General features: G+C 40.2%; 1 protein-coding gene across 3 annotated transcripts in view; it reads right to left on the reverse strand.

Moving 5' to 3' along the window:
* Positions 1 to 816: 816 nt before the first annotated feature.
* The window catches only part of RBL2 (RB transcriptional corepressor like 2), a 61,360-nt gene continuing 34,318 nt past the window's right edge, over positions 817 to 27,858 (reverse strand). For 2 of the 3 annotated variants that reach the window (XM_063438098.1, XM_063438100.1), the window contains 15 exons: positions 25,542 to 25,725; positions 22,069 to 22,235; positions 20,884 to 20,993; positions 20,561 to 20,664; positions 18,478 to 18,615; positions 16,614 to 16,778; positions 16,399 to 16,516; positions 15,509 to 15,757; positions 14,916 to 15,181; positions 12,655 to 12,831; positions 12,390 to 12,461; positions 9,985 to 10,087; positions 7,076 to 7,281; positions 2,955 to 3,122; positions 817 to 1,887 (listed from right to left, as the gene is read on the reverse strand). In XM_063438098.1, the coding sequence (XP_063294168.1) occupies positions 1,717 to 1,887; positions 2,955 to 3,122; positions 7,076 to 7,281; positions 9,985 to 10,087; positions 12,390 to 12,461; positions 12,655 to 12,831; positions 14,916 to 15,181; positions 15,509 to 15,757; positions 16,399 to 16,516; positions 16,614 to 16,778; positions 18,478 to 18,615; positions 20,561 to 20,664; positions 20,884 to 20,993; positions 22,069 to 22,235; positions 25,542 to 25,725 (2,398 nt within the window). In that variant the 3' untranslated portion in view covers positions 817 to 1,716. The remainder of the gene's footprint in view (positions 1,888 to 2,954; positions 3,123 to 7,075; positions 7,282 to 9,984; positions 10,088 to 12,389; positions 12,462 to 12,654; positions 12,832 to 14,915; positions 15,182 to 15,508; positions 15,758 to 16,398; positions 16,517 to 16,613; positions 16,779 to 18,477; positions 18,616 to 20,560; positions 20,665 to 20,883; positions 20,994 to 22,068; positions 22,236 to 25,541; positions 25,726 to 27,858) is intronic. The other variant, XM_063438099.1, reaches the window with a different exon arrangement.

Consider the following 27,858-nt stretch of genomic DNA (forward strand, 5'->3'; position numbering starts at 1 on the left):
AGTCTGACCCAGCTCCAATGGACATCGGCACTTCAGGTAAGTGACAAAAGGGTTTTTAACCCTGTCTGCATTCCTAGCTATAGTCACCCTTCAGCCTTGGTGTAAACGGACACTGCACTAACATTATATAGCATATCATAATTATTTGTTTATGGAGTCAAGAAGGAGAAACTCTAGATCTACAAAATAAAAGATTAGTGATAAGATTAATAGTTCAAATTTAAGTAAGCGTCTCTTCGTCCATAATACAGCAAAATGTTTACAGACGTCATGCTTTGTTACGAAAATATCCAGTACTATTGATCATGCTACTAACAGGGTGTAAACTTGTTATTACAAATTATCAGCTGTGCTTACGGTGTATACACATTGGAGGAAAAAATTATCCTCTGTCCAAGGAGCTTACATTCTATTTCAAAAAACACCAAACATTAAAGCGACTTGCCTAAATTCACCAGGAGAACACATGGGATGATCCCATTCAGGCTCACATGTGACAAAGCAACTATAAAAACTCTTCTTGATAGCAGTGTATGAGTGTTAGACAATCATGAAATGTTTTACGACCAGAAGCTTTTCTGGTGTCCTGCAGACAGGTGAGCATTCTGGGGACAGACTATTTGAATGTTTTACTACAAAATAACTTTCTACTAGACTAATACCTAAGCTACAAGACTTTATATACATGAAGGTGAGAGCCTTATTGTCTTAAGTAATGCCAGACAAACTTTATCATCTGATGCTACACTGATACTCCGTAATAACTCACTGAAAAAGTATCAAATAAACATAAAGTTCAACAAACTTTACTGTATCAAGATGGATTTAAAATGTCTAAGTCCATGTGTACAATAGTAGTTCTGTAACACTACAAACAAAATAATTTACAGTTAGCAGGCTTTTAAGAGGTAGCATCTCTTAAAGCACTAACAATAGTAACTTTATCTCATACCACGTCCGGTACTAACAAACTTGCTGTGTAAGAGTTTTTGAACTATAAAACTATAATCTGGAAACTCATCATCGCTGATAACGTTACAGTCAGTTTGTGAGCAGTTTAATCCTTATTTGTATATTTAAAATGAAACCATGTACTGGCTTTAATTGTCTCACAAACATCCACTTAACTGATTAACATTGACTGCATACTTGAATCGTACAAAAATAAAACAAAACAAAACAAAATGTTTTTTGACGGTCATGGTCTTACTATATGTGTGTATCATATATTTAGAGGACAGAAAACTTGCCTTTTACACAGACTTTTTGAAATCATAATTTGATATGTGAGGTGTTTACTCGAAACATGGTGGACTTTTCTGTATACATTTGACTCAATAATTTGTAGCAGTGGAATTGTGGATTCGTTCGGTCAGTCCTGACAACCAATTCTAGCAGTAGATCTGCTCAGTCCAACAAGTTGTAGCAGTGGAGATTTGTACTCCACCTTAGCCTGACCCTGCTACAGGGAAGCCAAACCCTACAGTCTGTGAATATCGCTATCGGTCTCCTTGATTCCTTCTCAGTAGCCACTCCAGGCATTAACAATTACTTGTATGTTAACAGAGAAAGCACTCCATTCTAGAAGTACATTCACTCAACTATTCCTGATCAATACCTTGAATTGGTTTTCCATGTTGCAGAAGGAACCCTATCACATACGTAACATAATTAATTTACATTAATAGATTATAAAAACACTGGTATTCTAGGGATTTAAAGGTTCCCTCTGTCATTGGCTACATCCCTCAGTCTTTTCAAAAGCGCGGTGTGGTTCTCCTGACAGATGCGCTTGGCCGGTGATTCGCTTCCTTCTTCCAGGACAATTCCTCTTTTTTTGGTGGGAGTCTCTCCTGTTCGCACCATGCTGTTAATGTCTTGTAGCTTCTGGATTGAGAGAGAAGACAGAATACATTGTATACACTGAATACACAACTATATTCTAACTATACTGAAACCAAATAATTAGTCTTTGGATTTTTCATAGACTTTACATTTTCATATGGAAGTTTATTTAGTTTAATTATGGTCTATGCTATATTGGAATCTACACACTGCAACTGCTGGTATTTTGCATCATTACAGAGAACATTTTCCAATTGAATAAACCTCACTTTTCCATATTATTGTGACATTTGGTAAAGGGATGTTTTGTCCCCTCTCGACACGTATATTTATGCGTTATATTATATATTATATGTTGTTTGGCTATTGAAAATTATTCAGATGGGAGACAACATTTTTTGAAGAATAAACAAAGTCAAGGGTTATTTTATTTTATGAGTGTGTAAAATTATCCATTTGTGACTTTCCAGATACAATCATATATACATTTTTCAGTTGGTTTGGAGTATTAAGTCCAGAATTTTGTGTATGCCTGTGTGAATGAGTTATTTTCTAAGTGGCCGGACCTTAAAACTTCTGCTCGATGGAAGAATGTTCAAAAATGCCAAACTGATACTTGCTACCCACATAGGACAACACGACAAGGCACAGTCAAACCCCATATTACCATTATCCCCCACAACAAAAAGGGCACGGAGATATGCACACAAATTGTCCCCCCTAGCAACGTAAATAGACACTTTGGCTGAAACTTGAATACATTTTGGCATGATTATTGTCCTATGCATGGTGCACTGTTATCATTTTAATTTTCGTTAGTGTTTTTGGTATTCCCTTGAATTTTATATTTAATCTTATGGTCTCCCAGTATGTAGTAGCGTTGCTTCAAACTGGGATATTAAAGGTCTTGTTGTGCAAATTGGAAAATAGTGACTCTGTAAACATGACTTAATCTTATGAATATGCAGTATAAGATACCATTCCACAGTAGGACCATACCTATAGGAAGATAGTTCTTTTTGCAAGGTATCTTAGTATTTTCACTTTAACATACATTTTAATGAGACCTACTTGCTGGTTTAAAGTATATATATATATGGAAATCTCACCTTTGCCGGGCTGAGGTTAAAGTAGTAGCAGATCTTTTCCCGAGGAGAAGCTGTGTTGGTGTCATCCCCATGGGAGGAGATGAATATAGGATAACCGTGGGACAACTGAACACGGCGTGGCGAAAGGACTCTCATTGAAGGATATGGAGAGAGTGGCGTAGCTTCCCCCTTAAAAAGAAAAAAAAAGAAATAAGTGGTTATGGTGTATTTTGTTTACTCATATAATAAACATCAAAAGCATTACCAAGTTCAACACCTCCTGCAAACTGTAGAGATAATATATTAAAATGCTTTTGAACTAAATAAGGAAATACTTGCCTCAGAACTCATTTAAAACCTAATGATTTTACATCTCCAAGGATTGGTAAGTACGGATGTGAGGGGTGGACCAAAAAGGGGCAAGATGAGGGATGTCTTAGAAAGGGGGGCAGGCCTAACAAGAAAGTCCATCTGATGTGAGTGCACGTCAGGTTGACTGATAGGTACTTTGGCCAGTCCCACAAAGGACCGCAAATGCATTGTAGCATGCCAACGGGCTGAATGGCCTGAGCTTAGCTTGAGACTTTTGATGGTATATTCCCTGATATCATTAAAAATGGGACACCAAGAAATAAACCTGGAATAATCGGACAGGAGCCCAAAATTTACTTTTTGGTTCACAAATTAATGGTCTCGTGATCAGACCTGTTGTAAGCAATACTTTTTCATTTAGTCTCTCACCAAGTTATTTTGATTATTATTTATTTTTTTTGTCAATCTTTCTTTTATTTAAGGCATATATGATGGGGTACAGAAGAAGAGATACGGGAAACGTACAAGTGAGTTACATCAAAGGGTAGTTACATCGGTATTGTTAGTACAGTACAGTTTCAGGATATTGATGCCTCATTTTTTAAATGTTTTATGTTAAACACAAGCTAAACCTTTGCTTATAAATATCATGTATGCTGAGTGCTAGGTAGGAGCTAAGTAATGTTAAGAGAAATATAGTAGTATATTCTTAGACTAGCTAGACATTTGTAGGGACATGCACGCTTTGAAGGTTTTAGGGGTGTCTTGCGGGTTATATCGCTTAAGGAGACAGACATTTCTATCGATTATACATGACTAGACTTGTTCCAGGTTTGGCCTGAACAGGCTACATTTACTCTAGGAAGCTACTGTAGTCTTGAGTCACGGTGTGTTAGCGGTGTAGCGGCAAAATTAACTAGGCGTTGCTTAAGCATATTAGTCGCTTGCTTAGTTCTGGCAGGTGGGAGGCTTGCGTTGCCCTATCTAGTAAATGCAAATCTAAATAATAACAGAACATAGCATCATATAGAACTGTGGTGATACCCGAAAATAACAGCGCAAGCAAATTGGACTGGCTCAAAATTAACTGGGGACGGCTATGCTTTTGCGTGGCTGTTAGTCCTGGGGGAGATGAGGCACTGTTACCTCGCTCAGGACAGCTTGGCACAGCCAGCTCGGTACAGCCTGAGAGTCTCAGTGAGTCCCTGGTTGCATGGGTCAGCCGATGCCCCGTCTGGGCGTTATCGTTGCGTGTCTGAGGTGGCCGTCCGATATGGCCTTGTGGGTCTTGGATGCCTCTGGGTGTATCTGGCGGTGGTCTCGTGGCCCTGCTGGGTGTCGGATACTCTCGCCTGCTTTTGGTGTCTGTTTACCGCTGGGTATCGTGGTCTGTGCGTTTCGGCCCTGAGGTCTCCATAGTGGGCCCCAGTTTAATCCTCCAGAGGAGCGTCTGGCGCTGTTGTCAGTCGTTTGTGCCCTTCTGCCTCGACGCTGTACGGAAGCTGGTGCTCTTGTGCCACGAGCCAGGGTTCCGTAGTGGTCCTGGGTCTTCCCTGTCGGGATAATGCGGTGGGTATGGTTCATCGTTTTTAGTTGGTTACCTCTAGTCCCATTCCGCCGGTGTGGTTGGCACCTGTGGGGTGATGCCCCTGTTGCTCCCAGCACGAGAGGGCCCCCATCAAGGGGATTTGTCGCTTGGTGCTCCATGGCGCCCCGCGGAGGTTTCCCAGGCCTTCCCATTCCTCGAGCTTTGTGTTTCGTAGGTTCCAAATTGTTTGAACCTGCTGACTGCATGTGTGCCTGTAGCTTGGCCCAGAAACAATCAAAGATTACACTTTTTGAGTCTCTTGCCTGTGCGCCGTTGCCTAGTCCGGCGGGCTGCTGCTTGTCTCTCATGCTGGATGCGCTTGTGTCCGCCATCTTGGGCGCCCCAGCTTCCATCTTGCTTGGAGGAGTTGGAGGCACACTCATTTGGTGCAGAGTGTGGGGCACCCCACCCAGCGGGGACCGAGATCTCCCCCACCGGTCCATAGGGGGGGGGGAGGGCTAGAATACTCGCTTGTTGCTGTTTGCCTTTGGCGGGAAGGCGGCCGTCCTTCCTCGCCTCCTCTCGAGTTAGGCCTCATTCTGCCGTTGCGGGGCTCGATCCACCCGGGTGTCGGGTGTGGTGTCGCTGTGCTCCGGCCGGCCTCCTCTGCATCGTGGGCACCATGGTAGGAGGATTTGAGCCCCGTAGCAGGAAAGGTAGGCATTTTCAGCGCCCGTGTGGCAGGAGCTCCTGCAACACACGTCTTGCCCGGTCGCTGGTCAGGCTCCGCCCCCTTGATTATTATTTAGATTATTTTGTTATTGTTTAGTGTCTCACCAACTTATTTTGGAAATCTAAGCAGTAGGATGGAACATTTTTCATTAAACAAAGCACCCATCTTTTACCATTATCAGTTATCTATCAATCTTGCATTTTACATGCCTAAGCACACCCTTTAAGCAAGTGAGCAACGCTTTATATTGACAGAAAAAACACTATAGATTAATTTCTATGTTTGTTCATTTAACGACAGGCTGATAATCACTAAATTACCAATCACTGTCATTAGCAATTACAAACAGTCCCATTCTACAAATTGTACCATTTTACACTTGATAATTAGCAGCTGACAAAAGTTTTAACATCTCCTATAGCTATTAAAGGAACACTATTGGGTCATGAACAAAAAACACGCCCCCCCCCCCCCCCGCCTCCTTAGCCCCCTTAAAAGTTAATAAAACTCACCTTATTTCCAGAGCAGTGCGGGTCTGCTGGAATGCCCTCCCCCCCCCCCCCGTGACATCAGCGGAATTGCCGATTTTTTGCCAATCCTATGTTTTCCCCTTTGGCTAAAATCGTCAAAGGGGCGGGGCCAAACATCATTTTGGCCAATCAGCACATCCTCGTAGATATGCATTAAATCAATGCATCTCTATAAGGAAAATGCAGCGTCCCCATGCAGAGCGTGGAGACGCTGAAGAGCACTTCTGCCAACTGTGCAGCACTGAGCAAGGAAGCACCTCCGGTAGCCATCAGAGGAGTGGCCACTTGGAGGTGTCCCTAGGGGCAATGTAAACACTGCTTTTTCTCTGAAAAGGCAGTGTTTGCATGAAAATGCCTGAAGACAATGATTGTACATTAAGCTGTAGTTGTTCTGGTGACTTAGTAGTGTCCCTTTAATAGGACCCAATGGAAACCAATGGTTTCCATGCTAAACTAAAGAATTCATACCTGACTAATAATACCACAATGCCTCAACACTCATAATGTTAACTGATAACCGAAAACTATAAATAAATATTATATTATTTCATATCTAAATACATATAAGCACTAAAGCTTATCTACGATGTATGTATTTTTCAATAAATATTTGTGACATTTGTTGGGTGAAGTGCCTGTGCATGAAGTGAACCTTTTATAGTGTTTTTCAGGTGTTGCTAGAGTAATGAAAAACACACATAGATATATATATATATGTCTTATTTGCAAAATGGTAAAGGCTAAGCGTTGGTCGGTACCAATGAAGAAAGAAGTTCAAAACAAGTGTTAAACAAGTAAACCTGTCAGTTTTATCCTCCTAATTATACCGACTGTAGGTGTTTACAATAATCAATAGCTAACTTTATCGACAAGCACAGAAACACCCACTGTGTCTTACAATGATTAATAGCTAACTTTATCAACAAGCACAGAAAAATGCCCACTGTGTCTTACAATGATTAATAGCCAACTTTATCGACAAGCACAGAACACACCCACTATGTCTTCTAAAGTATGCAATATCGTTCCTTCTACTTACCGAAGATTTTTTTGAATATTTCAATGCAAAGGTTTTCATTTTGTCATGGTATATATTATTGTAGAACTGAACGAGATCCCCTCTCTGCTCTCCCTCCATATCACTGCTCACTGCCGGAACACGTGTAGGTGTTGGGGGAGCACTGTTGGGCTGAGCAGCTGGTAAAGTACTGCTAGATCTCATTACTGGGCTTGCCTCGCGGCTGTCTAAATGAGGTGGAGAAGTTTATAGACAAATTATTAGAACCAATACACAAGATATAAGCTGAACTTTGGAAAATCAATAGACAAAAGTGCAAAGCAGTTCTGATATCTGTAGTTCATTTAAAAAAAAAAATGTAGGTAAACCTCATCTTTATCGAATAGCTTAAAAGGCATTCATGTAAATTACATTCCAAACAAAGTGATTATAATCGTATAGCTGGTTTCTATGAAATTATAATTTTTATCTAAATGATCATTTAATATGCTGTGCAGATGCACAGCCTAGAAGAGGGAGATGTGCAAGGTTTCTAATTTTGTTGTGTGATATACTGAGGATACTAGTCACATATCGTTATACAATATAGACTATCAATTATCCAATAAGATAAGTGCATGACTGATCAGGTTTGAAAAAAATCTGCTGACAGCATCAACAGCTTAAACTACCAGTGGGTAATTTTAGGTTTTCAGCTGTCTCAATGACAGATGCAGGTTTTTTTTTTTTAAATATGTGAGTCAAGAAAGGGGAACTTCTGGGGGGCGGGGCCTAGCGGGCGAACGGCACAGACGCCATTTCAGGAGCTCCGCTAATCCTGCAGTGAAAAAAGAGAATAATACCTAAACGAGCACACCCCGACCGCCGGGGCGACCAGATTCAGCTCCGGGAGAGCAAACGGCACACGTCGATGCCTTTCTTTCTGCAACAGGGTGCAAAGCAGAAACGCCGGCCTTCAAAGGCCACCCAAGCGGCCAGCCAGAAATACAGACCGCATTCAACCGCGGCCTGGTGGGATACAGACTGGCTCACACCCGATCAATGGCAAGCGCAGACACCAGAGCCGGAGGAGATGGGCAAAAAATCCCACAAATCTCAGGCATCCATACCCCAAGACACACAGGACATCGGCAAGCTGCTTCAACGAACACCCAAGCCCAGAGAGCTGGAGCAGGCCGAACCAGGGGCCTATGACTACCAGGAGAAAGCAGGGGTGAGTGAAGACACACAAGGACCATCCACAGGGGGGTCCCATCCCCACAAACCCCAGTCAACACTGAACCTGCAACAAAACAGGACATTGATAACCTCTTCGACAGAATCCAAAAGCTTTTTGCCGCAGACATAGCGGCGGTGCGGACCGAGGTACGGGCGGTCACTGCCCGCATCCAGGTGTCTGACACAAACATAGCTGATCTGCAAAGCAACCTGGCAGCAGTGAGAGACACCGTAACGAAACTACAAGAGCAACACTCAAACATGTCTCTGAGACTAGACTTACTGGATGAAAGATCCCGCCAGAAGAATGTAAAGATCAGGGAGGTCGCAGAAGTAGTAACTACGGAAGAATTACCGCACCTCATAAGACGCCTAATAACTACATTGCTCCCAGCAAAACAGGCAAAGCAATTCGCACATGACGGCGCATACCGTATCGCAAAATCCCCTAGGGCGCCGCTCGTAGCACCCAGGGACATTATACTGCGATGCGGAACGAGACAAGACAAACAAGTCTTGATGAGAGCAATCCATAATAAATCGCCTATGGACTTTGAGACCCACAAGATCTCACTCTTCCAAGACCTTCAACGCACCACTCTACTGTGGAGAAAGACTATGAAACCCATCACCCAAAGGCTGCAAGAGGCAGAGATAACATATAGATGGACTGCCCCTCGATCACTCACAGTAATTAAAGAAGGCACCCAGTTCAAGGCCACCGATGCGGCGGAGGCCAACACATTCCTGACAGCGCTTGGCATCAGAGACACCCCGCAGGAGCGGAAGGTCCAAGATACCAGTGGGACATGGGATGTCGACAACGTCACCCCCTTTGTCCCCCGACATGGACATGGAGCAGTGACATAGGGAATCACACCTCAGCCACAGATTAAGACTCTAGTGCTCCTTTGACCCAACCTTCATATTGAGCACCCCTAATTCTACTCCCATTGCACTGATTTGATGGATACCCCAGAAAAAGTCTGTGCCCACTATAGCCCGTACTATAGCGACGAACATAACAGGGCCCCACGTAGGCCTGCTTCCCAGCACCCCCCGACGTCCCCTCCGGTTAGGGACTACGCAAGACCCTCAACTACCAGACGACAACTAATAGCACAGACTAAACCTATATTATAACTAAGCGTCCAAGAGGAAAATACATGACCTGACGAGCTCCTAAGATACACAGATGACTTTCATTAGGGGGTTTTACACCCCAGACGACAAAGCGACATAAGAGCAAGCTACACAAGACATGGATCCCAGTTTATAGGTCATAGCCCACTGTAACACATTTCAAGCGTTAAAGTTACTACAACATACTACTGTCTTTTTCTTCAAAATATAAAATGTGCACTGTTATGCATTCCTAACAAATGTTATTATATGTTGATTGATGTGCCGGCAAAAGCCGTTGGGGCTATGCTAGCGAGTATGTTAAACTTACTATATGCACCAAAAATAAAGAATTCAAAAAAAAAAAAAGAAAGGGGAACTTCTTAGAGTTCCCTCTATAAGTTAAATATAAAGTGAAAGTCTCTAAATTACATGTATATTAAAAGTTATGTCCATAGCACAAGAAAAACAAAAGTATAAAAATGATAAAGTTAACCTTAAAATGTGTTTGAATATGGAGTACTTTATAAAGTACACATGTTCTACATTCTCACTGATAACTTGTGAATGTGAGATAAATTATTTCATACCAAGATCTTTGCTGTGTTCTGCTGGGGAGTTTGTTTGCAGATTGACGTCGCTGCTCCCAGATTGCCTTCTTCTACGTCTTTCTAAGAGGACACTTCTGTAGACCTGTGAGATTTAGAAATTGAGGGAGAGCTTGTTTTGGATCTTGCTAGATATATGAAGTTATGACTACAGGTAAAACAGACAGGAATAAACCTATTCAAATTGAATGGAAAGACAGGGAATGGACTTATTTTCCCTCACTCACATTAATCTCTATTGGTTTAAAAAAGCCCCTATAAAAGCTCAAGATATAAAATAAATCACAAGGATACTGGACGTACCGGGAATTTGCTGTGAGAATTGATAAAAAAAAACTAGTGAGGTATACCTCCTGGAATGTGTGTCCAACATAGTCTTAAAAACAAAAGGTATAAGTTACAGCAGCTCTGAGCACTTGTGTGGAAATATCCTCTTGTCCACACCCAAAGAAATCCAAAATCTATAAGGTGGTATAAGTGGAAACCTATACATATAAGTGGAGTGCTGATATATATATAAAGGGGTAGACTTACCCCATGTGGGTTGGTATCAAACGTGGTTGGTAATATATGTAAAAAAGATAAAAAGTACAATATAGTGCAGATGGTACATATAGTAAAAATAAAATAAAATAGTGGTGAAAAAGGAACACTCACATTTAAAGGAGCCTGTGTATAAATACTGGCTCTGTAATCAAGCTTGTATGCTTTCAAGGTCAATCCACAATGTGATGTATCTCAAAGACAAAACATGGAGAGATGGGAACCAAGGGAATGTGTAGAATGTTTAAAATGATATGGGAGGTGAAATAAGTAAAATGCTCACCTTTCCCAGAGCCAAGTATTCCCGGCTCTGAGTTATGATAGCTATGTGCCAATTTAGGGAGATGGCACTACCCCTATGTAGATTCAATAGAATCCAGATGACTTCTTAAGATATATAAAATATATTTATTGGTACAGTATAACTTGTAACATATAATAAAATAAAAAATTTAAAATAGAAATAAGGGAGTCCTGAATTTGCCAAAACGTGTTTCACTCTTGTAGAGCTTCCTCGGTCAGCTGTAGGTCTGGTCCTGTGAATTTTTAATTGTCTTGCAGCACTTCCCCTTTAATCACATGGGTTTGTAATTATCCAAAAGCAAAGTCCTGGAAGCGTCTGTAATTATTAAAATGCTGAATGCTATTAAAAAAGTCCTGGAAGCGTCTGTAATTATGAAAGAGGAGTGCAGATATGGTGGTAACGTAGTTTATTTGCTGAATTTTGGCACCATTTCTATCATTAAATTTCATTGATGGGCTGTGGTGGAAGTGCTAGCCCCGCCTACTGTGGTTGGCAGAAGTGACGTCGCAGGTATCTGCGAACGTCACCCCTCTCCAATCACGTGATGTCACCATTCCGTTCCAACCTCCCTCTAGCATACGTGCACCTGTCTGATCATCACACACGCTCAGGTAAGGCTGGGAACGGCACAGTCAGTCAAATGTTGAGTCGTCCTGCCCCCCGAGTGTGTGACGTGCTCCCGAGACCTCCCCTGTCTCAATATCACACAGGGGAGTTTGTATGAGCCATATTTGTTGAGGGAAAATAGTGAGGGCAAGGAGGAGTGGACTCACATGTTGAGCGATGTCGAGATCTAGAAAGGGCAAAAACAAGAGACATAGTGCTCTCTGAAAACCCTTTACTAGTCATTACTAAGAAACGGTTTAATAATAATAATACTGTAATAAAGGGTTTACCGAGAACACTGTGTCTATTGTTTTTTGCCCTTTCTAGATCTCAAGACATCATATGAGACCAGTTCATGGTCAGGTATTATACCCCTCTAAAGAAGACTTTTCACCTATATGTCACTATCCCATGTAGTCCTATATAGGTCATAGAATATCACCCACAGATTTTAGTTCCTGCTATTCAGTAACTGGTATCTAACATCTTGGCAGCTGATACATTTTTGCTACATTTTATCACGATACAAAGTGTTATTGACTGTTCACTACATGGACTGCCATGCTCTTTTTATATTTGCTTTTGCGGTTTCATTTTAGTTGTTTATTATAGTATCTTTTGCTGTGTACTATTTTATCAACTTTTGAAAAAAAAAATGTCACTGTTTAGTTAACAGCGGCCCCTTCATTCCTACTCAGGGGCAGCACTTTTCCCGCACAAGTCATCATTAAAAAAATTTTTTATATATTTAATTTTTTATTTTATTTTTTAAATCAATTTTTACAGTATATTTCCTGGTACGTTTTAGGATCCAGTATCCTTGTGATTTATTTTATATGAAGTTATGACGATTACAGGCGACCATGACACCCTATGCACAATTTAAATTCCAACTTTGGCATTGATAATATATATTAGCCAGATATGAACTTACATCACTCCTTGCATGAGGCTGGGTACGATAGCATTTCATAATATTTTGGAAAGAAGCATCCTCCTTTGTAACCTGCACAGAGAAAATAAAATAATCTAGAATAACTTGATTTGTAAAAAACAAGGGGTGAAAAAAACACACAAAAAGCCCCACTCTAAGTACGTGAAGATGTATTTTGTTTAAGGGTGATTATTGAAAGGTAAGATTATAATCAACATGGAAACCTCATAGTGGTCACATGCCATTCATGTCCCACCCTTCTTACCTTGGCCATGATATACACAGCACACATCAGGAGCTGGTCTAAATGACGATCTTTCATCATGTCTGGGAAATGGACAATGGAATACTCAAAACAAGTCCAGATTTTGTTCCTGAGTTCGACAGAAACATCGAGCTTCTGGCACAGATCTCTAAGGCGAACACTGGCTAAATGGTAAACCTGTACAGTGAAGGAATCCGAGAACCAATGTAAGAGGTTATTATACATTGCATGTAATTATGTGAGTATTACAGGTAATGGGAAGGTCGGCACAAGGATTTAGTTTGTATTACAGCAATCAATATGTCTTGTATGTAAATTATATAACACTGATGGTAAACCTTGTCACCCCATTTTCCATGATGCTCAGCCAACTGTATCATGGGAAATTTATTTTAAAAAAATCTGTGATGCGACGTTTAGACATTACTGCTATAAAGCATGTAAATTAATTAATTTCCCCTTTAACTAAGGGAGGAGGGAAGAAGTGAGAAGTATAATAGTGAGGTAAAGTCATTCATAAAATACACATACTTTAGGTTTGGAATTGAGGAGAAGAAACACATATAAAGGTCCTGACCTGGGAAGCAGTTGCCTATTCTATGACTGGGGGAGGGATAGTCCTCTGTGCATTTCTCTCTCCCATTTCAGCCACTTCTAAAAGGGTCTATTCACTAAAGTCTGAACGGTAGCAAACTGAAATTTAAATGGTAAAATAAAATAACTTACCTGAAAAAAGTTCTCCATATTGGTCTGCAATTTGTCCTTCTGTGGGATTTTTTTTTGGACCGATGGATTGTGGGTAAATTAGTTTAGCAACTAAAACGGAACTTTGCTTGAGCTCCACCCATTGCCAAAAGCCTCCAAAAACCATGCACCCCGTAAAAAAAGTAATCCCTACTTTTTGTTGTGTGTGACTAAAAAAAAACTAAGCGAAATTGAAAAAAAACAAGCACAATGAGTAATAGAAGCACAAAAATAAATATATTCAGTTGACTGTCTGCAAAGCCTGTCTTACATAGTAATCTTGGTTGAAAAAAAGACTAATGTCCTTGAAACGCAATCTTATTCCCTTGATCTAAAACAGGGATAGGCAACTTTCGGCACTCCAGATGTTGTGGACTACATCCCCCATAATGCGCTTACACCCATAATGCTGGTAAAGCATCATGGGAGGTGTAGTCCAAAACATCTGGAGTGCAAAAGGTTTCCTATGCCTGATCTAAAATAAGGCAAAAAACTTGATTGTAGCCATTTCCAATTACGCCACAAAAAAGGAAAAAAAAAAATCCTTCTTGACAGTGCAGCTTTAAAATGGTTGTTATGAAACTACACTTTGTATGTCTTTGTGAAGCTTTCTTGTGCATGTTCTATGAAATCAAGACAGAGCTCTCAGTTACGTGTAAATAAGATGCCACAGGCATCAAGCACTGTGGCATATATGTATGATGGCAATACAGTGTTAAGCTGTCATGTTTTTACAGTTAGGGAAAGTCTAGTAAAAGTCCATGACCCCTAGTGAAGTTGTTGGGCAGAGTGGGACAGGTAGCTGGGCAGATTCGGTGACACAGCTGTTGCTAAGGCCGGTCAGCTATTTCCAAGGCAGGAGAAGCACAGACGGACCCCCTCCCTCCCTCCCCTATTTAAACTTTCTTTATAATTAATGTCATGGTGATAGAAAGCATTGGGGTAAAGTCATCCTCAGGTTCAAGTTCTGAGGAAGGATATGTGTCAAATGGTTGTATCTAAAAGGCACTGAAGAACTGCAGTAAAACCTGCTATTGGCTGATTTGGGTCCCATGACCCCAGAACGTGCGTGCACGGCGAAAACGTGACGCCGCATGCACGTTTACGTCACTAGTTGATTAAACTGTTAATAGCTCCCGACTGATTCCTCTCTTGCAACTGTCACTAGTCTAATACTATCCTTACCTTTTGTGTCACTTTACCCCACTCCCTCTAGCATGTAAGCTCATTGAGCAGGGCCCTCAACCCCTCTGTTCCTGTGTGTCCAACTTGTCTGGTTACAACTACATGTCTGTTCGTCCACCCACTGTAAAGCGCTGCAGAATTTGTTGGCGCTATATAAATAATAACATAATACTAATAATAATCATCATCATGTTAAGGTGGTATGCCCCTTTTTAAGCTTTAAATAAACAGTACAGCCTAGCCCATTAAAATATAAATAGACTGTCTGTGTTTATTGTGTGGTTATTTATTTGAAATATTCCTTACCATACATACATTTCTTAATGCCTTACCCGTCTGCAAAACAGGGAGAATGAGCTGGTCTTCTTCAGTTTCGAACTGGTCACGTTCCTCTGGTTTGGAGAAGCCGGGACCTGTGGAGCTGTGACTTGCCCTGTGACCTGAATCTGCTGAGAGGTCAAGGGGCCTGCAAGAGTCTGTGCGGTGAGGGGCTGTAATGTACTCGGTACATTGTGAGGCTGTCCACTGACTTTCACTTGCATTGGAAAGAATGTGATGCCTCCATTCTCATTGGCAATACCTGCATGGAGGTAGGAGACTATATATATTGACATTTATTATTATGATCTATTTTGAACACACATCAAAAGTACACAGCAATTCAATATGGTTACTAAACACAAACGTAAAAAAATTCCCATTAGTCTGTGTTAGACAAGTACGAACAGGAAAAAAAAAATACAATGTAACAAAACAGCTTTCCAATTACTTTTAAAAATAAAAATTAAAACAAGGTGCATACAAAACAAAAGTAGGAAAGCCTTGCACATCTTTAATGGGGAAAAAAAGACTGGTATTATAAATTACAGTGTTGTTCCCTACTCCTAGTTCTCCACCCAGAATTCCTCCTAAAGTGCTTACTCACCTTGCACAGGTATGGTGACTGTTTGGCCATTATTGGCTGTTACAGTGGCTGTTGCCATGGTAACCAGTGTCTGGCCAGGAACCGGTGTTGTAGTAACAGACTCGGTTGCAGCAGGGGTGTGTGGAGAGTTTTGGGGTGTACTGGCGGTATCCGTCGGGCTATCTGTTTCCATGAAGAGGCGTCTACGTGCTGTTCCCGGAGCAGGGGAGTTGTAGCGCTCACTAACATTAGCCGGGGATGAAGGAATACCTTTATATAACGACAGAAGTTTGATTAGCAAATTCATGTTTAGCAAAAATGGACAGCTTTTATTAAAAAAATATATAAAGTTATTTTAATCAGCAAATTGCACTGTGACATAGCACTGCATGGTCCAAATTTACTAAAATGTATTAAATATAAGTTTATGGAATAAATATAAAGGGAGAGAGAGAGCTTTTTCAGTACCAAAAGACAATGGACTGAATGTGGATTTGGGTCCCTCTCCCACCATCCAAATGTTATGACATTCATTCATGCATAGCTACTGCTCTTACAAATAAACCTCCCTATGCAATATAACTTTAGCTTTTAACCATTTAAATGACAATCAGAAGACATAGGATTGTATTGTTACCATGCAATAGAGGTTTCTTATATAAAAAAAAAAGCTGCTGAAATGCATGAGGAAATCTGAAACACAGTGCTTGTTTATGCTGATTTGCATATCCCATAGAGTATTCTGGGAGAATTATGACAATATAGATTTCTCAAAAATGCTGTGCCCAGAACAGAGTTTACTCAAGGTTTAACATGTGATATATAGGTGATGCACAATACACCTTAAATTCTGTGCATACATTACACTCAGTATTAGACATGACACCAAACACAAGCTATAGAGCACTAACTTCTTGCAAGGCCTGCTGCATCTGCACGAATCTCGTTCACTCTTCTGGGGGTGAGAGGAGTGGGGGAGCTTGTTGCACTGTTACAACAGGATCTCTCAAAGTGTTGAGGATGCATAACCTACAGTTTAAGAAATAAAAAAAAAATGGACTAACATCTTTACATACCGTATATTTATTGTTTTCATAACAGTATGTATTTCTTTGGCGGTACAAACCTCTTCACAGAGTGGGAGCTTTTCACAATTCTCTCTTATCTTTTCCCATAACGGGGAATCATGTGTCCACGCCATGCTATCCAATATCTGCTCTTCAATGTGGTTAAGATGCTTCACCATATCCCGACACAGACCATCCTCCGCCTTAATAAACACTTCAATCACCTACAACGGGAAGAAATAGTTAACTGTACATCTCTGAGCAGGCAAGCAAGAAAGGACCAAACTTTATTTGTAGGTTAACTGCAATTCACACAAGAAATAAAACATCGGAATTTACCTATAACAGTTTTCAACTCCCCCCCTCCCCCCACCAAAAAACACACCGTTTTCTTCTAAATTTATATTAAATATTTAGGAAAGGATTTTTATAATCCAGTTCAGATAAGTCAAAGCCACGACAAACATTGCAAACAAGTAGGAGCAATATTGTTTTATTCTCCTCTTCTCTGTAGTTGACTTCTGTATGTAAAGTATAGAGCTTATTGCAATGATTGACAGGGGGCTATGATAAAGGCACTAATTTGCTGGAATAAAGAGGTGTGGATTTCTACATTTATTTATCACACTTTACACAGACAGGCCTTGATTTAATGTTTTTGGATATGCTTTTCAAATGATTTAATATTTTTGTTTACAATTATATAAAAAAAAAAATGTTTTCAAACTAATAAAATATCTAATTATAAACAACAAAAATATTGAAATATAAAAATCATTTTTAAAACGTTGATCCAATAATATTAAATCATTTGAAAGGTTTATCCCAAAACATTAAATCGTAGCTATAATTCTTTAAATTATAGAGATCCCATTATTTTTAACATATGACACATAGCAAATGTGTGTGATGTCATGTGAGCACTTGCAATGCTTCTCTCTGTGGTTTCAATGGAAGATCAGAGATCTGCTCGGTGCACTCAGCCATTTCCTGACTGAAGAGGAAATGAAGGAGTAGAGGGCAGGATCCACTTTTGAAAAACACACCTTCAATGCACCTATGTCCTTGATTTTTATAATAAAATCAATCCGTTTAATACTGTATCTGTAGAGTCTCTTTAATAACTATAGTAGTACAAAAAATAATAGAGATGGTAAATTCTGCATATATAGTACATACAATTTTAAAGGAACACTATAGGGTCAGGAACACAAACATGTATTCCTGACCCTATAGTGTTAATAACACAATCTAGCTCCCCCCTAAAATGTAGTAAAATCTTACCTTTATTCCAGTCTGCTGGTGCTGGCTCTGCCCCTGATCTGCCTGCTTGGTTGACATCACCAGAAGTGATGATCTGAACCAATCACAATGCATTGGATTGGCTGAGACTGTCGATGAGGTTGATCAGGGGCAGAGCCAACACAAGCCAAGCACAGCCCTGTCCAGTCAGCATCTCCTCAAAGAGATGCATTGAATCAATGCATGTATATAAGGAAATTTCAGTGTCTCCATGCAGATGTTGGGGACCCACTTAATGTCAGTCACACTGTACAGCACCTCCCCAGGAAGCACCTCCAGCAGCCATCTGAGTAGTGACCAGTGGAGATATCCCTAGGCTGTTATGTAAGCACTGCATTTTCCCAGGAAAGACAATGTTTACTGCAAAAAGCCTGAAGAGAATGATTATACTCACCGGAACAAATACATTAAGCTGTAGTTGTTCTGGTGACTGTAGTGTCTCTATAAGTTAACATGGAGGACAGACTAGTCAGGGAACATGAATAAACTTGGCAATAATAGTTAGAAAACCAGTAAAATGTGGAGATGAAGAAGCAAGACATGTAACAGGAGATAAATCAATACCAGACAGGTGCAAAGATAGATACTGTTGAAAGCCCATGCATGTTTACTGGAACAGACCTTATAAAAATGATATGGTGCAAGGTCAAACATCATAAGTATTTGAGGGAAGTTGCCAGGGGGCTTGTAGGCAAACATGGTGATCTCAAGGCAGCACGCCAACAGGGATCTGTGAAAGACATCCTGTTCCAGAATGTTCTGAAATAAAGCAAGAATCATTAATCAGCAACATTATAAATTTATTGAAGGCATTCCAAACTGAAAAGGAGGGCCAAATTACCAAGCTGACCTACTCAAAAGAAATATTCTAGAACTTTGGCAACGTTTATATCTAAAAAGTTCAATTTGTCTGCAGAACACTAACTAAAACGAACATCCAAAGGTCAAGGGCCACAGATGGCACGGCGTAGTGTGAATATTTAGATAGGTTTATTGTGGGTTCAAGGATAAAACAGAGATTCACAATAAACTTGAGTATTCACCCAGTGCTTTGCATTTTTGAGGTTAGTGGAGCTCTACCATGGAGCTCAGGTGTTACTTAATACCGGTGTGCAACACTTCATTACTGGTCTAAAAACGAATATGGTTATTCGCTAAAGAGTACATTTTCCAGAATTTAAAGTGAATTTCACACTTAAAGGACCCCTATAGGCACCCAGACCATTTCAGCTCAATGAAGTGGTCTGGGTGCCAGGTCCCCCTAGTTTTAACCCTGCAGCTGAAAATGTAGCCTGAAACTGCTATGTCTACACTGCAGGGTTAATCCAGCCTCTAGTGGCTGACTCCCTGACAGTCACTAGAGGCGCTTCTGCGATTTACACAGAGTAAATCGCACTTATTTGATGGACATCTTCACGGAGTCCAGCGTCAAAAAAGATCCCCATAGGAAAGCACTGAGTAATGCTTTCCTATGGGCAGGTTTGAATGAGCGTGCGCACCCCTGGCCGCGCATGCACATTCGGGTCCACTCGGGAGCTAGCGTTGATGGAGGAGGAGAGGTCACCAGCGCCGAGGGAGTTAGTTAACCATTTATTTGCCACGGAAGGGGCCCTACTCACCGTTTAGGTGACTAGGGCTCTATAGCACATATTTGTATTCCTAAAGCTGTAGTGTTCCTTTAAGGCCAGAATATAGCTCAACTGAAAACATAGCCGATTTAGAGATTGTGTCCAATTCAGCTATTTTGACCTTACAATTTTAAATTCAGTTTGCAATCCCTTGAAATAATCGTCACTAAAATAACCAGCCTTTGACTGGCTAGAGTAGTATAATTTTTCCAAAATCAGCCATTTTGACCTAAATTTTGCAATTCAATTCAATTCACAACAATCTGGTGATTAGTGAATTAGCCCCCAAGCAGTTTGATGAGTGGGGTAATTTTCTTGTTATGACTGCTGCCTGGTGAGAAGTTATGGTTGAAATTAGCACAATCTCAACAATTTATACATAACATGTTAACGTCTTCAAAGCGGCGAGGTATCCAATAAAATCCTAAACTATCCCCCCAAAAATGTGAAGTTTTCCCCCACAATCTTTTTCTGGAAAAATAGCAAAACCAAATACAATTTACAAAAAAGTAATAATTGCTATGTAAACAAATATATATAAGATCTCCACGGCAAATAATGCTGACAGCAACGTATAGTGCGGCGGTTCGGCAAACAGTAGATGCCTAGATGATGCAGAACCCCAACTGCCTTGATGCTTTGCCAGCTATTATAAGAGCAAAGCATCATGGAAGTTGCAGTTCTACAACATCTGGGGGTCAATCGCTCGCCTGTCCTGGTCAAGTGTGTAGGAGTGCATCAGACATCTCCATAGCAGCAACAACGTTGACAGAACTGTGCAGTTTGAGAGTGCTTGCACACCTTCATAGCTACAAAAATAGGTCATCCAATTTACGTGACATCAATTACATCATGCCAAGTCATTTCACTTTGTACTAAATCACTTACCCATCTATCAGTAGGCTACAAAAGTGGTATAAAAAATCCTCACCCACCATTTATAAGTATATAGTCCATTTTTTCCAATTCCTGTTTAGATTGTCAAAACAATTCCAGCGAAAATAGTCTTTTGAAGGTTAACCAAAGTGTAACGTAAAGAAATAAAACAATGGAAATTATACATTTATTCAACTTACAGACAGGTCCGTATCACCCAGACGTTTCTTTTCTTGGCAAATAATAGATTCTAACACCTTGTAATACAGCACCTCTGCGAGTCGGAAATATTTTTTTGCGATATCTATGGAGAGAGCAATGTTTTGTCAAATTAACCCACAGGACCTAAATGACATCTAAAATCAAGCTAGATTCAGCCAATGTTCTGGTTATCATAAAACTCGTATAACAACAGGTCAACATTCAAATAATCAACATAGCTGACTGAGCACCCAAGGATTTGGCAGAAGATATTGACATTTAATTGCTCTCATATTTAAATCAATTTGATAACTGGTCAGACCTTTGCAATACTGATTTTCTCCTCCTTCGGACACAGTGTGCCCACAGAAAGTATCAAACATTTCTCTGAGCCTTTCGGAAATTGCATGACTAGGGTCCCGGGAACAAGATCTAAGAGAGAGACAGAGCAGAAATCAACATCAAATTCATCCTTTAATCCCTTCATGACAAGACAAATCCTATTATATTCTATCATGTGTCAAGAGACTATGGAATACTATGTTGTTCATTGTAATGGGACTCAATGTGGGAAGGGAGCGCAAAACCAGCACCACTAAAGCAATAATGGCCGTTTATACCAGGGGTAGGAAACTTTTGGCTCTCCAGAGGTTGTGTACTGCATCTGCCATAAGACTCTTACAGCCATAATGCTGGCAGAGCATCAGGGGAGATGTAGTCCACAACATCTGGAGTGCCAAAGGTTTCCTGCCCCTGGTTTTTACATGTATCTATATATTTGTATGCACGGACACTGGTCATTTCTCTCAATACACCATACATTCTTTCTTATTCAGTGGGCAGATGGAGAGTGTGTGCTTTGAGAAGAAGTTGCAATGTCAATGACAAAAAGGTATTGCTTTCTCTTTGGAGACTAACGTTTTCATGCAAGCTCTGTTGCAGAGAAATTAAACAACCAGTTTGGGCACAATAAGAAGTTCACTGAAATGAAGTTGTTATGGCACCAGAAGGTCCCTGTTGCTAGCTCACCCTTAAGGGTTAAACCATTCAGTCTGGGTACAGTCTGGGTAGCAGTGCGTGTGTGTCTACAGTCTGGGTAGCAGTGCGTGTGTGTCTACAGTCTGGGTAGCAGTGCGTGTGTGTCTACAGTCTGGGTAGCAGTGCGTGTGTGTGTCTACAGTCTAGGTAGCAGTGTGTGTGTGTGTCTACAGTCTAGGTAGCAGTGTGTGTGTGTGTCTACAGTCTAGGTAGCAGTGTGTGTGTGTGTCTACAGTCTAGGTAGCAGTGTGTGTGTGTGTCTACAGTCTAGGTAGCAGTGTGTGTACAGTCTAGGTAGCAGTGTGTGTGTGTACAGTCTGGGAAGCGGTATATATAGGGTTCCTCTGTTCTGGTCAGCGGATGCCGGCAGGAGGTAGGAGGTTTTAACAGCCACCTGTAGTTTGGTGCCTCATGGGCAATTCTTCTGTAACTGCAACCACCCCCCGCTCCCTAGAGATTTACAGCTCACCTCAGGATCTGGAGCAGTTTCTCGGCAGGAGCTGGTTTCAGTCCAGATATAAGAGAAAACAGACGACTGACACTGTACGTGGCACTGGACACTGGGGTGGTGTATGGGCTGTTATCACTCACATATTTCAGGCCAGTAAGTGGAGTGGAAATTCGAAGCGATTTCATCTGTGGGAATGAAAATTATTTTTTATATTATGAACACTTGCACAATAATATAGCTAATAAGGATAACAATATCCATGGGCAATGTACTTAAACACTCAGATTTGCTTTTCTTGATACAATGATGATAAAAATGCCGATGTTTTGCAGAAATGTACCTTTAAGAAGTTAAAATGCTCCTTCTAGACTTCAAAACCTATTTGACCTCTATCAATATTACCTTTCTTTTTTTACCAGTTGCATCAATCAATACTATATAAAAAGCTGTGTATACAAGCAAGAACCATTCTCTATTTAAACATATGATGCTGAGGGCACTTCTAGCTCCCACTCTGAGAATATAGGTTACTGCAAGGTTCACCAAACAATTAAGTCTACTGTATAAACACATTACCAATATATTTTTCCACACGTATTGTATTACAAAAAGAGGAAGTACTGTTATTACCACATAGGGAAGTTCACTTTATGCTTTTAAACAGATGCATTAGAAGAGAGGCCGCTCTCCCCTCCTTATTTGTGTATCGGGGTGTACGAACACACATAGACCTAGATAGAATTTTTGAGGTCTTGAAAATCACTAAACCTTTTTAGAGGAAAGTTACCATGACAACAAGAGTTGAGTGACAGTGGCCAGTATTATCAATATTCTGATGAATTACTACAATTACTTGGAGTCCCTACCCTACAATATCAAAGTGCAAAGAAATCCCTGTTTGCCTTCTGATTTTACAGGTATCCTATGGAACTCCCAAATTTAATGTTGCAGCATGTGCACAGTCTTCGAATTTCACAGATTTTCGAATTTCATGTCTCCACATTCTTGACTGCACTTTTTTTTATTTTTTTTATTTTTTTAAAATAAGCAGAATTCACTGGTAATTAAGGGACACCCCAGATCCTAAAGCACTTTAGCTTACTGAAATTATTGATGTGTGAAGAGCATGTCCTCTTTTAAAAAAAAGTTTACAAAAAGTGTAGATTTCAATAGAAATTGGCACTTTTATAAATTAACCTTGTTACACACCCCGACCTGGCTGTCAATCAGGCAACTGGTCCTGTTACTTCCTCTTTTGTTCAGCTCAGTGGAGCTAAACTTAAAGCGGCACTGTCATGGCCAAATCCAGTTGTTGCTTTTTAACCCCCCTCCTGACTCCACTACATCTAATTGCCCCTCAGTCACCCCCAAATTACCTTTTTAAAAATCTTTATTTTGTGCCCGGACCTAGGTCCGGGTTGCCGCCATCTTTGTGTGGGTAGATGAAGTCATCTGCCTACACTAGATAGCGCTGTGAAATTCCCGTGCATGCCCAGTTAAACACTTGGGCATTTGCTATGGGAATTTTGTCTATTCATTAATTCGTCAGGAATGAATAGAAATTTCAGACGAACAAACAAACAATTATCGGTGTTCGTTTGTTCGTTCGGTTTATTACAAGGAGGGAGCTAACCGCGCGCAGCTCCCTCCTTGTAAAATGCAAAAATAGAAGCGGCAGGGAGCAGAAGTGGAAGGCATGTCTACTAAACAGTGAGCAACAAAAAAAAAAGCACCCTCCCCCTTCCAACAAGTGGCCCCATGGTGGGGCATCAATTAACTAGCATCTATTAACATAGGCCCCCACTTGGCCCCTACCCATGAGCGGTGGGTGGGGGCCCTAAAAGACAATGGGGTGGACCTATTGTTTCCCTCCCCTCAGCACCCACCCAGGAGCAGCGGCTGGGGGCCCTAAATGAAAAAGGGGGGACAGACGACCTATTGTCCCCCTGGCTCCCACTCATGAGCGACGGATGGGGGCCTTAAATGAAAAAGGGGGGGACCTATTGTCTTCACCCCTTGGCCCCACCCATGAACGGCGGGTGGGGGCCCTAAATTACAATAAGGGGGGGGTGGGGTGGAAACAACTCTTCAATGAGATTGTAGAGGGGAGTGGAGGCTGATACAAGTTGGTTTAGAAAAACTTCGCCTCTGAGTGAATATGATAACATTATACAAATATATCCGGGGCCAATACAAACCATTGTGTGGAAATCTATTTACAAACAGGACTAAGCATAGGACACGAGGTCATGCGTTTAGACTGGAAGAAAGAAGATTTAGTCTAAGGTAAAGGAAAGGTTTTTTGTTTTTTTTACTGTAAGAACAAGAATGTGGAATTCTCTGCCTGAAGAAGTGGTTTTATCAGAGTCCGTATCAATGTTTAAACAGAAACTACATGCATACTTGCAAAAACATAATAGCTTCTTGATCCAAGGATAAATCTGACTGCCATTCTGGGGTCAAGAGGGAACTTTTTTTCCGAGTTTGTTGCCAAATTGCAAGTGCTTCATACTTGTTTTTTTATTGCCTTCTTTTGGATCAACAACAAAAAACAAATGTATGGAAGGTTGAACTTGATGGACACGTCTCTTTTCAGCCTATGTAACTACGTAACTAACTATGTAAGTTGTCTTTAAGAAGGTGACTGAGGCATATAGTAGAGTATTTGGAGACCTCTTGTGACCAGGCTCCTCCAATGCAATGTGGCGAGATTGGTCTCGTCACACCTCTCAATGGAGCATAAGGTACATTAACATAAAGTCTTCCATGTAGACAAAGATGTTTTATGATTTTACATCTCTTCCATTGTGATCATTTGGTTTATTGTTTTTTTTAATTAGTTATTTCTAAGTCTATTAAATTGTAAGTGCCAAATTGAAAAAAAAAAAAAGTGGTAAAAGCAGAGCTTAAGACAGCTTCTGCCGGGACATCTTGCCATTTCTCATCAGCTGTCGCAGGTGATAGTTAATGGGACCAGACATTTTTTTTCTAGCAATACCAACACCTTCACATTCTAAGTTGGTCACTCAAGGAATCTAATACCACCCACTTCACTGGCTGTCTCAACTTTAGCTTTATTAAGCAGTTTTGGTGTATATATCATGCCCTGCAATCTCACTGCTAAATTGTCAGCCATTTAGGTGTTCAAATCCTTTTGTAAGCAGCCCTAGAAACAACTCCTCTGGCTGAGACTCACACAGCCTCCCTAATAACTCCCAGTAAAAAGAGATCTCATCTTGCACAGTGTATTTCATTTAGAATGTCGTATCTCCTGCTCTGTTAATATCATGCTAAAGGGAGACGTCATGGGAGATAGGATTAGGGATGACTTTTATCATCGTTTATCTCCTAAACGGAAGAGAGGGAGAGCTGATAAGTGAGACTGCAGATCTATACACCAAAACCGCATCATTTACCTACAGTTGTTTTGGTGTTTAACTTATCCCTTTAATACAGATTAAATTCTAAATTGATTAAGTATGATTACTTACCATGTCAAAGTGTTGCTGTAGATTATGTGTCAAGTGTGCCCTCTCCACAGACTCGGTTCCGGACACAGTATTCAAACAGCGGCCTATACTTCCAATCTCCTCCTCTGCATCCTCTAGAAAGATTCGCTCATCCAAGTTTCCCGCCGACAGCACGTATGCTTCATATACCTTGTTAATAGCTTTCCTAAGTGTTTAAAAAAACAGACGTAACAAAAATTAAGACAGACAAAAGTGGAAAATGCTAATTACATGAGTTTGGTGTCCTAAGGCAGCAAGAAAAAGGGGCAAAGTACAGGCGCTAGGTGGGCAGTGATAAGGTTTACGAGGTTCTGTCACAAGGATAGTTATTTGCATTACTTTCTTTTAAAGGAAGTCTCCCACCTAATAAAAAGCGCAAAAAACCTTCAAAGTAACGTCCAAACATGACGTCATAGATTCCCCAAGTCAGCTACGTCGCAGTTTGATAATGTTGCCCTAAAATACTCTTTGAATGCACTTTGATCTTATTAATCTTATTAGTGATTTATTACACCGAGCAGAAGATCCTAAAGGAAGGAATAGTCCAGATGGAAAGATAATCGAAACCAATATTATCGATATATAATATAGAATGGTGAGAGCACACTCAGAATAAAATATTACCACAAACTTGGACAATGATGGTAAAATCTAAAAAGATAAAACATACATATAGGGTAATATAGTTTAGATTAGATCTATGTATTAAAATAAATGGATCCACTCACGTGTAGAGGTTTTATTATTTTAGTAAGAGATAACAATAAAAATAATAAATGTGTACAGAAATTCACCTCATTTAAGACTAAAGAAGTATTAAATCCTTTATTACGTGCAATACAAAATTTTATATTTTTGATAACACGTCCCTGCGGTTTCCAATATGTTGGAAAAACATCTAGAACCCTCAAGACAAGAATTCGAGTACACATATATAATAGTCAAGGAAAAAAACTAAAAGAAATGGTTGAGCCAGTTTGTAAATCGAAATGTAGACAGATTGCTAGGGATGTATAACAAGAAATGGGGGGTAACCCCTGATTGATTAGTTAAAAAAAAATGGAGAAAAACAAAACAGATAAATAAATCTCAGATTATAATCTGTCTATGGGAGAGCAAGCAAATTATTATTAAGACTTAACTTTTAATATAGTAGGTTAAAAATTTGTATAGAGTGTATAGCAAAAGTTGTAAAAACATCTAATGAAAGCAGATAGGTTTTCCTATGTGTAAATCTGTAGATGGCTATGGTTTAGAGTAATAGATCATGATACAGTTTGTAAAATAGGAGTGAATTGCAGTATGGTCCCTATTATTACACTATATTTCAGTTAGATACCTATTTATCGTTAGGTACATCCCTGCAGCTCCTATCACTTATCAGACAAAGGAGAGAAGTGTAGTTCATATGAGTAGAATATGGAGGAGTGTGAGAAGCCTGTTTTCCTATAAGTGGAGGCTACTGTGCCTTCGAGGGCACCCCTTACCCCAACATTCTACTCTCTCTCTTGGTTATAACGAGTACCCAGACCACCCAGAGTTAAATAAATTAAAGGCAAACATTCTGAGATCGGTAGCAATAATGTCAGTTTCCGCGGCTAGAAGCACGATCCTAGTGTACTGACATCTGTGTTATGAGGATGATGCTACCCGAGCCCCTGACGAGCGCGTTTAGCCAGTCAGCTCTTCAGAGGGGAACCAGGCACAAGTGAGTATCAGGGATTATAAATGCGGGTGTCGAGCTGTAATTCATCAAAAATAATTTGAACTGACCAATGCAAATACGAAGGATTTTTCATTGACGGTCTTTCAAAATAAAGTTAACCCTTTTTGATACTTCTATCACTGTGCTAGTGAATAAAAAATAAATAATAAAAACGACTATATAAAGAAAATAAATGTGTTTAAGTTGCTTAGTATGCTCACATTGTATAATAGAATATATACAAGTAATAGTAGTTAGAGTATTAATAGGGATAGTTACTGAAAGAGTGTTTGTTGTGTATTTATGACTTCTTGTCCGATTATAAAATTGGAATGAAAGATTGTAGCCATTTTGGCCAGATGTCGAATTGATACTATAGTATCATAACAATTAGTAATCTTATGATAGATACTGTATCCTTTTGGATGTAATCAGTTACCACTTTCTTTGGTCATGAGAGATAGTGTGTTAGGCTAAATGGGGTGGAATTCTGAAATTCCAAATTTTTTAGAAAATAGAAACGACAGATAGTATTAGGTATTTTATAACTTTGTATCTATTTTACAATTGGAATGTTGTCAGGGGTTCATTTAG

This window comes from Pelobates fuscus, chromosome 12 (assembly GCF_036172605.1).
Source record: "Pelobates fuscus isolate aPelFus1 chromosome 12, aPelFus1.pri, whole genome shotgun sequence".
Classification (NCBI taxonomy): Eukaryota; Metazoa; Chordata; class Amphibia; order Anura; family Pelobatidae; genus Pelobates; species Pelobates fuscus.